At 42.5% G+C, this 12,117-nt stretch overlaps 1 protein-coding gene across 1 annotated transcript in view; it reads right to left on the bottom strand.

The window, feature by feature from the left end:
* The window catches only part of TGFBR2 (transforming growth factor beta receptor 2), a 60,327-nt gene extending 48,970 nt beyond the window's left edge, over nt 1-11,357 (bottom strand). Inside the window, exon 1 of the mRNA XM_021525865.4 lies at nt 11,011-11,357. Coding sequence (XP_021381540.1) covers nt 11,011-11,104 — 94 coding nt within the window. The 5' untranslated portion in view covers nt 11,105-11,357. The remainder of the gene's footprint in view (nt 1-11,010) is intronic.
* Nucleotides 11,358-12,117: the final 760 nt, after the last annotated feature.

Raw genomic sequence — 12,117 nt, 5'->3', positions numbered from 1 at the left:
CAATCTGACCAACCATATCTCATATCCAACTGGAGAGCAGCAGCTGTAGGTACCATTCCTAATTCTTCAGCTCTTCCTATGCCCAAAATCACAACAGTCCATCATGCTGAAAAAGCAGGATGTTATTAACATTAACTCTCACCTGAAAATGCAAAAAAAGACAGCATGGTTCCAAACCAAGAGTACTTCCCCCTTCCTTACCCACTGCAGGCTAAGGACAATAGAGTAGAAATTGATGTCCTGATAAAAGCAAACTATATATCATTTCCAAAAGCACAGTGGAAACTTAAAATCCACCTTTTAAAGGGAAAAGTGATGATTTTATGGGCAGTCTAAATACTCATGTTCAGCAACAGCCTGGAAAAGCAGGTGTCAGTTCTTTCTATTTCTAGGTATGTGGTTATGATAGTGGTAAATGTGCCTTGTCATTAGCTTTCAAATAATTAGTGGTTTGCTTCTAGCATTTGCTACCACCTTCACCCATGAGAAGGCTGGTAAGTTTCTGCCTTCAAACCACGAACAGGTACATGCCTGATAATCATACTATAAGCCACCAGAAATAAAAAGCCTGGTTTGGGAATGTGCAAATTGGCTGAACCATGACCAATATATACGTGTACAACTGAAGGAAAAGTTAGGCCTTCAGTTATCAAACAGAAGCAAGTTACCAATGCTTCCATGTGCCTCACCGAGCCCCTGGCACACAGCCTCTTAACCTGAGAAAAACAGGGGAGGAAAAAAGTGCTAATATATTATTGAATTTGACAGGGTGTTTGCGACTGTTGAGAATTTCTGGATGCTCTAAAGGCTTTAATCCAGAATTTCTGTAAAGAAAGAACAGGGGTTATGACTCTCTTTGAACATCAGTCTCCCAATCACAAGAGACAAGTGTTGAAACAATCTGTTCATTTCCCACAATTTCAAGACTTGTCTATAGAAACTGTAATTAATACACCATTGCATTACTTTTCCTCACATATTAAGCAACACAAGTTGAAACGGTGGAAATACTAATATAAGTGATTGTACTGAAGTTTAATGGTGGCCTCAAATATACAATGGATGAAATCATGGGAAGCTGGAAGTCTGTGCTTGAGTCTCTAAAGACTAAGATACTTCTCATTTCCTAGTTCACTGCTTTAAACATAGGCTTAGATGCAAAAGTTGTTCTTAGTTGTAAGTCACCAACAAATCTTGTCTCTCTTCCATGTGAAATAAGGAGCCTCTAATCCCTTCCCAGATTCAGACTTTTATGTCTAATACAGGTACTTTGAAATCCTTTTAAGGTCAGGTACATACTTTTTGAAATAACAGGATATAGCTGATTCCTCATTCTGAACCTCAGTTTCTGAATATTGGCGCTTTAGCTGGGATCACATTTTTATTTTCCTTTATAAACATTAAAATCAGGGGACATATATGTATGAGAATCCCTAGGCTGCTCCTGCACTAATAAATATTCATCATGCCAGTGTGGCCTCAGGAAAAACTGAGAACAGCAAAGCCCCCAGCCAGCCAGAAATCTTAAGGCAAAAGTATAAAATGTAAGTAAGGATACTTGAGTATAAATGAGAATTAAGGAGTGTGTGAGCATGAAGATGATGGAGAAAGAAAAAGAAAAAAAAAAAAAAAAAAAAAAAAAGAAACACATTTTGGTTGCATTTTCTTTTCCAGAAGAGTTTACCAATCCCTTCCTGCTGAAGTCTTCCTATATCTATTATCCAGAGCAAAGAGAGAGCAGATGTGGCTTTAGTTACAACCAGACAGTGTGGCATTCCTGTTTACATGCAAACTTGGGTTATGATAGCTCTGAAAGCCTCATGGCCTGGCACTGTACTTACCAGATGAGAATACTACAATGCAATAAAAGGATCAGCTTCCCAGATTTTTGACTTAAGGCATTCCCTTGTGGTAAAGCTGGGTGAGGAAATGGAAGAATAGACTGAGGGGAAGAAGGGAAATTCAATAGCCCAGAATCATGTATTGCTGACCTAGTTACTTTGTGAAGGCTTAAATAAAGAAGCTTACTAAGTCATGACTACTACATGGTCCCCTCTGATCTTTTCATGAGGATGAGAAATGGTTGTTTTCAGTTTAGGAAGGAAAAGAATTCTGTATGTAAAGTGTCTCTTTGTTGTGCTGTGAACTCCCTAGAGAGAATATCAGTTACCCTGCAGGGGCTGGAATAATGAATGAATCCATCAGGGAACAGGCTTTCTTCTCCTGTGACATGCTTTGGGAGACCACCCACACACATGTCAACCCTTTTTCTGCAAAGTGCTGCCTCTAAAGCCTTCCCCTGTCTAAGCCAGCAAGGATCCTTCATCCTAGAACCTTTCATTGATGAAGTTTATCTACTCTCAGGCTGAGGAGTGACAAGACCCTGGCTCTCCCACTTTCAGGGCAAAAGCTCTAACCACTGTAGGAAAAGGAGGCAAGACAACCATGAAAATTGATAATAGGAGCTGTGGTGAGGTAGAAGGTACACAGCAGGGCAGCTGGCCTACTGCCACAGCATGGTCACTGCAGAGTCACAGATCTCCCCGTATGCCAGAGACAAATGAGACAGGTGATTGCTGCATGCTGGTGGGCAGAACCGGTCAATGGGAATAAAAGACCAACCACCAGAAGATCTGCAAATGACAGCTCTTCTCCACTGGTTCCTGACTGCAGATTATTCAAATTTTTGAAAATCTCATTAAATCCTTCCCATTAGTGAAACACACAAAGATTTACGCCTTACTTCCTGCACCCTTTCTGTAAGTTTCTTAAGAAGAATGGAACACTTTGAAATCATTACCCAGTCACATTAAAGGAAAGCTTAAGATAGCTACAGAGCTGAGAGCAGAGCATCCCAAGTGGAGCTTGAATTTGCAGAGTGGATACTAATTGCATAAAGAAGGAATATTTTAAGGTGGAGGAAAAAAGCTGGGAAAGGAAAAAGATGTAGTTACATCTATCCTATTTCCCCAAGCACACACTTCAGTGGCCAGAAGTTATTCACGTACACTGCTGGCTGCAGTACTTGAAGGTATGCCGAGTCCTGATGTAACTATGACTTCACATTTGCTTCAGCCACAGAGCTCCCAAAGCATATGGAAATTGATCAGGACAGCCTGGTAATGCTAAAATCAGGAGGGCAGCCAAAATGGTAAGAAATTTAATCTTCCTTTGAGAACTAAAACCTTAAATTGTTGCTGAAGCTGTGCTATCCAAACCACTGATGTATTACAACTTTATATAACAAGCAGTATCTAAGCTGCTAATTAGGCTCAGGGATCAGATCAGATCAGTATCTCAAGACACACAAGAATCCTGGATAGCTGCTTCTGCTTTCTTCCCTGAAAACAACCAGAAGAGACAACTCATTACTAATCATCTGTGGTCTGCTTCAAAGTTCGGCCCCTTGTACAGCAACATTAAAGATGTGCTTATATTAGTTAGTGAGATGAAATCTACAAAATTGCCACATTATCATCCAAAAGCCCCAGGCACCATGAAACCATGCCAACAGGTGATGTATAGGCATGATGAACTTAATCCCATTCTGGGTTGAAGAATCCACAGCAAGATTACAATTGGAGGGAGATGGCTCACCTGCATCTCACATCTAAAATATTTAGATCCAGAAGAAGTACAGGTCAACATTTGAAAAATCTACTGAACTCCCTTTTCTTGCTAAGTCAATAAATTTCATACCAGCTCACTTATCATCCTTCCAGGTAAAATGTTCAACAAAATTAAAACCACATCCACATTCTGAGGAGGGATTTGTTCTTTAGTCCTCATTTCGCATTCTCCACTTTTCTTCCTTATTAACTACAGCAGCACTAGAAACTTATCAGTGATGAGGGAGCTTCAGTTTTCATACATCTTAGGAAATGCACACAAGTGTTTTCAAAGGAAAGGCCTGGTCTTGATGAGAAATCATCCTTCTTAGATATTTATCTTTTTTTGGGACTACCTATCCCACATAAATTCATCTGTATACTCCCAGATTTCCCTACCATAACTCTTCCTGGGCAAAAAATGCTACCTTAATGATATCTTACAAGAAGTTAAGAAGTGTTCTCTTTCTGAAATCTCCCATTCTTAATGTTTTGAGGACTTCAAAAAGCTGCAGTCAAATTACTCTTTAGCTCCAAGAAAGAGAACCAGATCACTCTGGCTCCTGTAAGACTGATACCACAAAAGCCCCCTCGAGGGAATTACAGCCTCATAACATACAGTTGCCTATTATTTATTCTGTGGCCAGATTCTGCCAGCTGGTATAAATCAGGGCAGGTTCCTCGCCTTCAACAGAGGAAGCTGATTTATGCCAGCTGACAGTCTGGCTGCACGCGCTCCACTTGCACAATGCGAGTTTTTAAAGAGACCTGTTAAAGTGCCCCAGGCACGTAAGAACCACGCTTGGGTCTTTACTTGGAAAATGTTGCTCCGAGGAATAGAACTGTGAGACCTTTCCGCTGCTCTCTGGGTGTACTGTTCAAATTCACTTGCTTTTCTAAAAGATAAAAGTCTCTAAGCCCTGATAGAGCCACCACGGCCTTGAGAACAAATATGCATTTCTAATATCCTCTGCATAGACCAGTTGTTTTAACTGAGATTTAATTCCATATTAAACAAAGCCCATGGGAATATCAATGCAATGTTTCAGAAGAACTGATCAGCTGCAGAGAGGGCAGAACTGATCTTTCAAAACTTGTATTACTGGTAACTATAAACACGCTATAAACAATGTGGTGTGACTTGCAAATCACTGGCTAAACGTACAGCTTTAGCTGCTTGACAAATCTCTCTTTTTTACCTTAAAACATCAGGTTTTAAGGGAACTTAAGAGAACAGGGAAACAGCTCATTTGAGGGTGTGGGCTGAAGTGCTGGGGTACAAACAGAAGATAGTAGGAACAGAAGACAGCTTTCTAACACCTCTGGTTTCAGATTGCCATTGGAAAAGCACAGTGTTAAACCCAGGTGTCACTGTAGGGATGTAACTGCTGGGCTGTCAACTGAAACATGCTTTAAGTGTGAGGAAGCAGACTCCTCTATCTGTTCCTGAAATCTATTAATTTTAGTCCAGTTTTTGCCAAAACACTGCTCTGGGTGAGAAGACAATTGGAATCCTGGAATCAGACAAGTCCTGTTAGGACTGTTAATAAACAAAATTGTGGCTCCTTTGTATGACACAAATTTCTGAATACAGCTTGTTATTATGATATGAAACAAAGACTAGAAAACACCAGCCATTCAGAGCACTGCCATTCCCACCCAACAAGGAGCAAATAAATACATGGCTACAGGTCAACCTTAAAAATGCTGTCAGGGGAATGTTTTTTCCTGCCCCACAAAGTGCTTCAACATTTCACACATTTTCATATTCACAACAGAGTGAAACCAAAATCACTTGAGGTGACAGATATGGGGATGTCTGTATATGCATGCCCAATGAGAGTGACAGCCCTCCAGTATCCTGGGGAGAGTGGATAGGGGGAGCTCCAATTTCAAATGTGCATTTTGTGAGTCAGGCCATGCACTTAATCCCACTTTTCTTCCACTGACCATTGTTTATTCTAATTATTGATTATTTCTCTATCTTTCTATATTAGAAATTCCACTGTGGACTATGGAAGAAACAAAAAAAAAAAAAAAAAAAAAAAGGAAATGTTTCCTGATGAAAGTTTAATGGAAACTGGTACATTTCCACAAATTGTCTGTTTTGACAAATCAGCATTTTCCCATGAAAAACAGTGTCAAAAACTCTCAACCAGCTCTAGTTCTAACCAGATTAACTCAGGGATGAATGCCAGCAGGAAGTTCTTGCTAAATACCAGTTGTTTGAGCAAGGGAAAACTACTTCTTCCCAAGACGATCTTCCCAGAGGTGAAAAGGCTTTAAAACCCATATGGAAAAAAGGACAGGTAGTTCCAGCTGTAACAACTACAATGGCAATCACAGCAAGACAAAGAGAAATGAAATGGCATATTTTAAAAAATACCCATGAACACGGACAAATCAGCAACTAATATTTCCCTATAACCTGATAATATTATGATTTCTTAAAATCTAGAACAGTTGCTAAAGCTTTGCAGCAATGCAAACGAGGGTAACATTAGTCTCTGTGAACTGCTGGGCAGAGCCCTTAAAACATGCTTCAATTTCATTTCTGCTTACATCTCTAGAAGCTAATGGACACATACAAATGATGAGCATGCTGTCACCAGGAAGAAACAGAATTAAGCATTTCCTAGATGAGATTCCATCAGTAGATGGCATTTGAAGCAATTTGCTCTCTTTACATATCTTACCCTAAACATCTGTACACAACTAAAACTGTGTTCTTTCAGACAGTAGGATATAAAATCTTGTACTCAACAAATGCCAGTGCTGCTGCTATGTCGCTATGCCAGAGTGTAGACAGAATATGAAAAACAACTGTTGAAGACTTAGCTGGATCACTGAGAACCCAATTCTGCAAATGTTTAGTGCCAACCCATTGCTTACAGTGGCATTTGCCCTGTCCCAGTGTGTACGCCCACTCCTTGCTGTAAAAGCAATCTATCCCCCGTAGTAAGAAGCTTCTCTGCTGTTTCTTAATACAACACCTGCCAGTGAAATTAAACTTCCAAAGGACTTTGGCTGTCAAAGCAGAGATATACTCTTCCTGATTTATTTTAGTCTATTTTAGACCTCCAGAATGAGAGTTCATAAAAAAGCGCAAGTATTTTTCTTCGCCTTTTATTTTATACTTGAAACCATTTCATAAGGGTTTAAGAATCACTTCCCATTATCCTATAGGGAAAATAAAACCCCACAAAACAACAAAAAACCCCTCTAACAGAAACAAAATGCAAGGCTAAAGACCAATTAAGTAGCCCAAATCTCAGCACTCTCTTTTCAGCCAATTTTCTTTTCCACATCAGGACTAGCTTTCCACTACTCCGTCCTGGGAACCCCTTGTACTCTTCAACATCTTTAGAGACTTGTTGATACCTCAGTCAATTTTACTGAGTTTGCAATGCTCTGGCAATACAAAATGTCTAACGTTCCTGGGATGTGCTTGCCTGGGTATTTCCCCTGAGTCAAAAGGTTCCTCTGTGGCAAAGGAAAACACTGTTTTCTCCCACCTGCCTCAGAGCACCCTTTCAATCCTCCACTCGTCAGGTGCCAGAAGGGCTGTGGGAACCATGGGCAAATCATGACCCCACTGCTGATCCCAGGACCACAGAGGTGGCTGGAAGCCCTGAATTTCACTGTGGGCTTGGGCTGTAGCCATGCCAGCCAGGGTGGAGATTGCATGGACCACTTTGATCAGAATCTGTCACTGCACTAGTGAGCATGTTTCATACCTAGCTACTATAAACACACCCTGTTATGCAAGATCTAAGAGTAACAGATTGGGCACAACCTGTTGGTTTTGCTCATTTTGGCAGTACTGGAAGTAAGGCATAGTTCTTCTGAGGCCAAAGAAGTGGCAGTAAATGGTAAATGTTAGCAAAGTGCACGTAGCACATACATACATTACTGAGAAAAGAGTTCCTATGCCACAAATGCAATAAAAACCCCAAAGTATCACTTTAAAAATATCTTGCAGAGGAAATATAAGCATCGGAAACTCCAACAACTGGTGCTACAGTGATACTATGCTCTTTTTTTTTCTCCCCTCAAAAGAGCAAATGCTTTCTAAAAGCCTTTGAAAAAAATAAACTTGCAAAAACACCCACAAACCAAACCATGAGGAATTTTCCTTCTGGTAAGAGTCTGACACCACATTTCCTCCTATGTTCATAGTTAACCATGCCACAATGACAACTTTTATTAGCCACCATTATAGGATGCTGCATCTTTGAAACTGTAACATTTCATCCCAGAAAGGAATATTTAATTTTGAAGCAATGTTGTTTTACTAAATATAGGCCATATAATAGTGTTTATAAAATATGAGTTAAAAAAGACTATTAATATGAAAACTCTGAGTTACTCCATTGGCCTTTTTTTTTTTTAATTACTTTTGAAACTGTTTCAGAAAACCTGCTATAACTCTGTATAACTCTACTAATGCTAGTGATACTGTATTCATTTGCAGCAGCTTAAGATCTGGCTCATAATTTTTTAATAGAAACCATTCCGATATGGAATTCACCACCTGAGTATTAAAGAAGCATGTTAATGCCAATTAAATATTAAAAATAGCAAGTAAACAAAAGTGTTTTTCAAAGTCTTAGGTATAAAAGTCTCACAATTCAAGGATACCCCATAAATAGAAGAAATTTCAATATCATCTCTAATATATCCCTACTTCCCTCCTGAAATACCTGGAAAAATGCCAGTTTTACTGGGGGGTAGGAATGCATTTTAGACTCAATCCTGTTACAAGCATGTTCCATCCCGTTACAAGATGTTTGCTCTCCTACTTCCCTTTTGCAAACATCTGAAGCTCTAAATTTGATTTTCATACTATAAAATTAACTACCTCTGATATGGCTTTCAAAAAAATAGCAGTAATGCAAATAGAGCTTGGCTGAATGGAGAAATTAAGTTCCTGATGTTCAGAGACGAACAGTTATTGCATGGATGATTCCAAGGAACAAATTTCTGGTTACAATAACCCAAAGACAAACTACAAATTCATATTCACTTGAACACACTAACACAAAATTCTTACACGGACAACTGCTGTTCTACACTGACATTAATGGATAAAATGATCAATAAATCATTCAAAATCATTCCAAAAAAATCACACCTTGCCCCTTTACTCTATGCAAAAAAGTCAATTACTTCTGTGTAGTACAGACCATGACAGTTTTCTTTTTCATAATTCCTATTGAACCTCTTCATGAATTTGTGGGTTTCTCCAAAATCTTTATGGGAATGTGTCTTGTCTATTTTGCTGTGAAGAATGTTAAAATGAAATTGTAGCTAGTGCTTTTTTATCCAGCCATCTGGTTAGTTAGTAGGCACACCTGGGAACTGAGCTCTTCCGAGACTGATATATGTCCTTTTTTTTCCAGCTTTACTACACTGATGAATTCTTACAAAATAAATAACTATTTTTTTTCCTGTTTTGTTTTCCCCCAAGCATTTGGCAGCTCTAATTTTTATTCTGGTGCCAAATAACTACCAACATCCAAACCTCACACTTTCTGCTCCACAGAACTGTTGCTTTCTGATCAGCTCTTCCTGTCATAATAGAATTCTATTGCACAGTCGAATCCTACAGTGTTTATCAAAACAGCTTTTGGAGCTGTGGGATAGATTATCTGAAAACAGGTCTACTCAGTTTTTGTTATTTTAGGGTGTAGATGAAGATGAGTATGAAAAATGCTGGAACTGTAACCAGTTTGTGTTCTTTTTCCTCACTGAACCTATGACAAGAAAGAAGAGCAAACTCTTGAGCCATGCCCACTTTAAAAAATCTACCCATAGTTTGAGACTGTCTATAGCTGATTGAGTATAAAAAAGTATAATAATAAATAACACAAGATTAACAAAAGCTGAGCTTCTCCATTAAAGTTTTTTGTGATGGGAATCTGCAAAAGTTTGAGGCTGTGGTCAAAATAAAGGCCATCACAAGTTGCGTATGGTTTATGTTAATGAAGAATTATAGAATATATATATATATAAAATTAACAAGAAGCTACACACCTCAAATTTAATATAACTTACAGCTGTGGGACACCATAGTGTCATTCATACCCTGTTCTTTTCTTTTGCCCTAAGCTTTCATGAGTAACTTTGCAGGTATGCACAACCTGTGACAGGGCTGTTAATGAAGCATGAAGTTAGTCAAAGAACTGCACATAGCTAAAGGCAGTAGCTGTTGAAGAGTCATCCGCTTCATGTTATTATGTTTCAGCCAAAATTTGGGATCAACTACTGACCATGAAGGGACCAGACAGGAAAATCAGAGGGCCCAGGGAAAAGTTTGTAGAAGCCCAGGTGTCTGCACACCTTACCTGAAGACTAAAACTAGATGTGCCATTACAAGACATCTTAGAAAGCTACTTAATTCTTCACAAGTGTTTCAGATGCATTTGCTACAATCTCCTGTTCTCCTTTTAGGTTCACCACTTGTTCTGCAACGTGATTTAGGGCCTAACCTTGATATTACAGATGTTAATTCACAGATGTGGGTAACTGCTAGTAGAACAGAGACGGAAAGCTGCTCCGAGCAGGAATCTTGTTTTTTCCAGCAGAACTTTAAGCTCATAGTATATTATAAATTATGATAGGAAGAATACTGCAAGCCGCAGACCCCAAAAACCTATCTAAGGATGTCTTGCTAGAAGCAGGGTAAAGATTACAAAGTGTCACTTTTAAAGTGAGTCAAACAACATCCGCAGTCGGTGCTAGAGGAATGAGTGCTTTTCAGTCCAACTGCTCACAGGCACGGCTAAACTCCGCTCTTCTCAGGAACTCAGGAACCCCAGGTTTTGGTGACCAAGTGCAGACCCACGGCAGCGGGCTCTGTGGCCACGCTCTGAGAGCCCCCCGAGGCACCTCCAGCCGTGGCCGCGGCGGTGCAGGACAGCGGTGCCCAGCGGAGCGGCGGCGCCGGGGCCGGAGCGCTGCGAAGGGGCCGCGGGTTCCCGGCCCGCGCCCCCGGCCCGTCCCCGCGCACGGGGCCGCCACCAGGTGCGGAGCCGCCGCATCAGCTGCGGGCAGGGCCTGCAGCCCTTCCCCGGCCACCGCAGGCAGGCTCCAGATGCCCTCTCCGGGCTCCTCCGGCCCGAGCAGACCCCGCCGATTTCCTGCCAAATCCGCTCCTTTCTCCCCGCTGTTCCCTCCACGGACGGATCTCAGCTTCGGCCGCGAAACCCCGAGATTCCCAGTCCTTTCTTCCCCGCTTACTCTCCCGCAGGGCCATCCACAAACACGCTCACCCCCTCCCGAAATGTTTCCAGCTTCAAAACTTTCTCAGCAGCCGTGTCCCCCGCCTCCCGCCTGTCCCTCGCCGCCTGCCCCGGCCCCAGCAGCTGTCAAGCGGCAGCGCGGGCCGGCGCGCACTTACCCCGGAGCAGAGCGGGGACCGAGCTGCCCATCAGCGCCCAGAGGGAGAGGCGCAGCAGCAGCCGCCGCAGGCTGCTCGGCAGCCGGGGAGTCATCGCGGAGCCGGATCGGCGCGGCCGGCGAGCCGCGGGCAGGGCGCGGGGGCGGCGGGGAGGCCGCGGCGGCGGTGGCGGGGCTGGCGGGGAGCGGGGCCGCGCCGCTCCGCTGCTCGGGACCGAGGGTGACTCACTGAAACTTCACTTCGGCGCTGCAGGGGAAACAGGAAATCTTAAACTTCGCAAACAGCTGGGCAGGACTTTCTTACTCTTACAGTAGTTCCTTCTCCCCCTTCCCACAGTCACCCCCTCCCCTGCTCTCGCCCTTTTTTCTTTCCTTTTTCTTTTTTTTTTTTTTTTTTTTTTCTTTTTAACATGAAACCTCACCCAGCTTGGTGTCAATCATCTGCCAGAGGCCAGCCCCTCTCAGGTCTGGCTCTCCCACCACAAGCGCGTCGGGGCCAGCCCCGACGTGCAGCTGGATCCCTGCGCCTGCCTCCCTCCGAGGCGGGGACCGGGCACAGCCACCCGCCCGGAGCTGCACCGTGGCTTGCGAGGAGGCTCAAGGTCGACAGGAAACCACCAGCTCGGAGGGCTACTACTCGCTCCCTGCGAGTTGAAAAGGACCCAGACGTGTCATCTAGGACATGGGGACTTTGCAGAGCTCCTCCTCGCATCCGTATCCCTGACCTTAACGATGCTGCAGCAGCAGCCTTTTTCCTCCTCTGCAGAAGCGGTATCAGAAAGAAGGACGTAACCCCCAGATGAACTAAAACAGGGAGCCGGGGAGGTTGAAGTCAGGGTAACAGCAGGAAATATTCACATAGACTAGCTGGGCACTCAGCTTCCAGATGTTGGAGCTGACTGGAACAACTTGTCACCTGCTGCTTATTTTGCTTCCAAATAGGCTGGTTGTACACTACTTTATCTCCAATGCTGTGTAGGTGACACAAATTAAGTTCGTCTCCATCCCTCTCCAAAGGAACTTCTACCACATATTTTGCCTTTTCTGCAAAGAGGGAAGTTGCACCTATGATTCAGAAATTAGGACCACACCAGTGATTCCAGCTTTT

The sequence above is a fragment of the Lonchura striata genome, chromosome 2 (genome assembly GCF_050655825.1).
Source record: "Lonchura striata isolate lonStrDom1 chromosome 2, ASM5065582v1, whole genome shotgun sequence".
NCBI lineage: Eukaryota > Metazoa > Chordata > Aves > Passeriformes > Estrildidae > Lonchura > Lonchura striata.
This window is presented reverse-complemented; position numbering and strand designations above follow the sequence as displayed.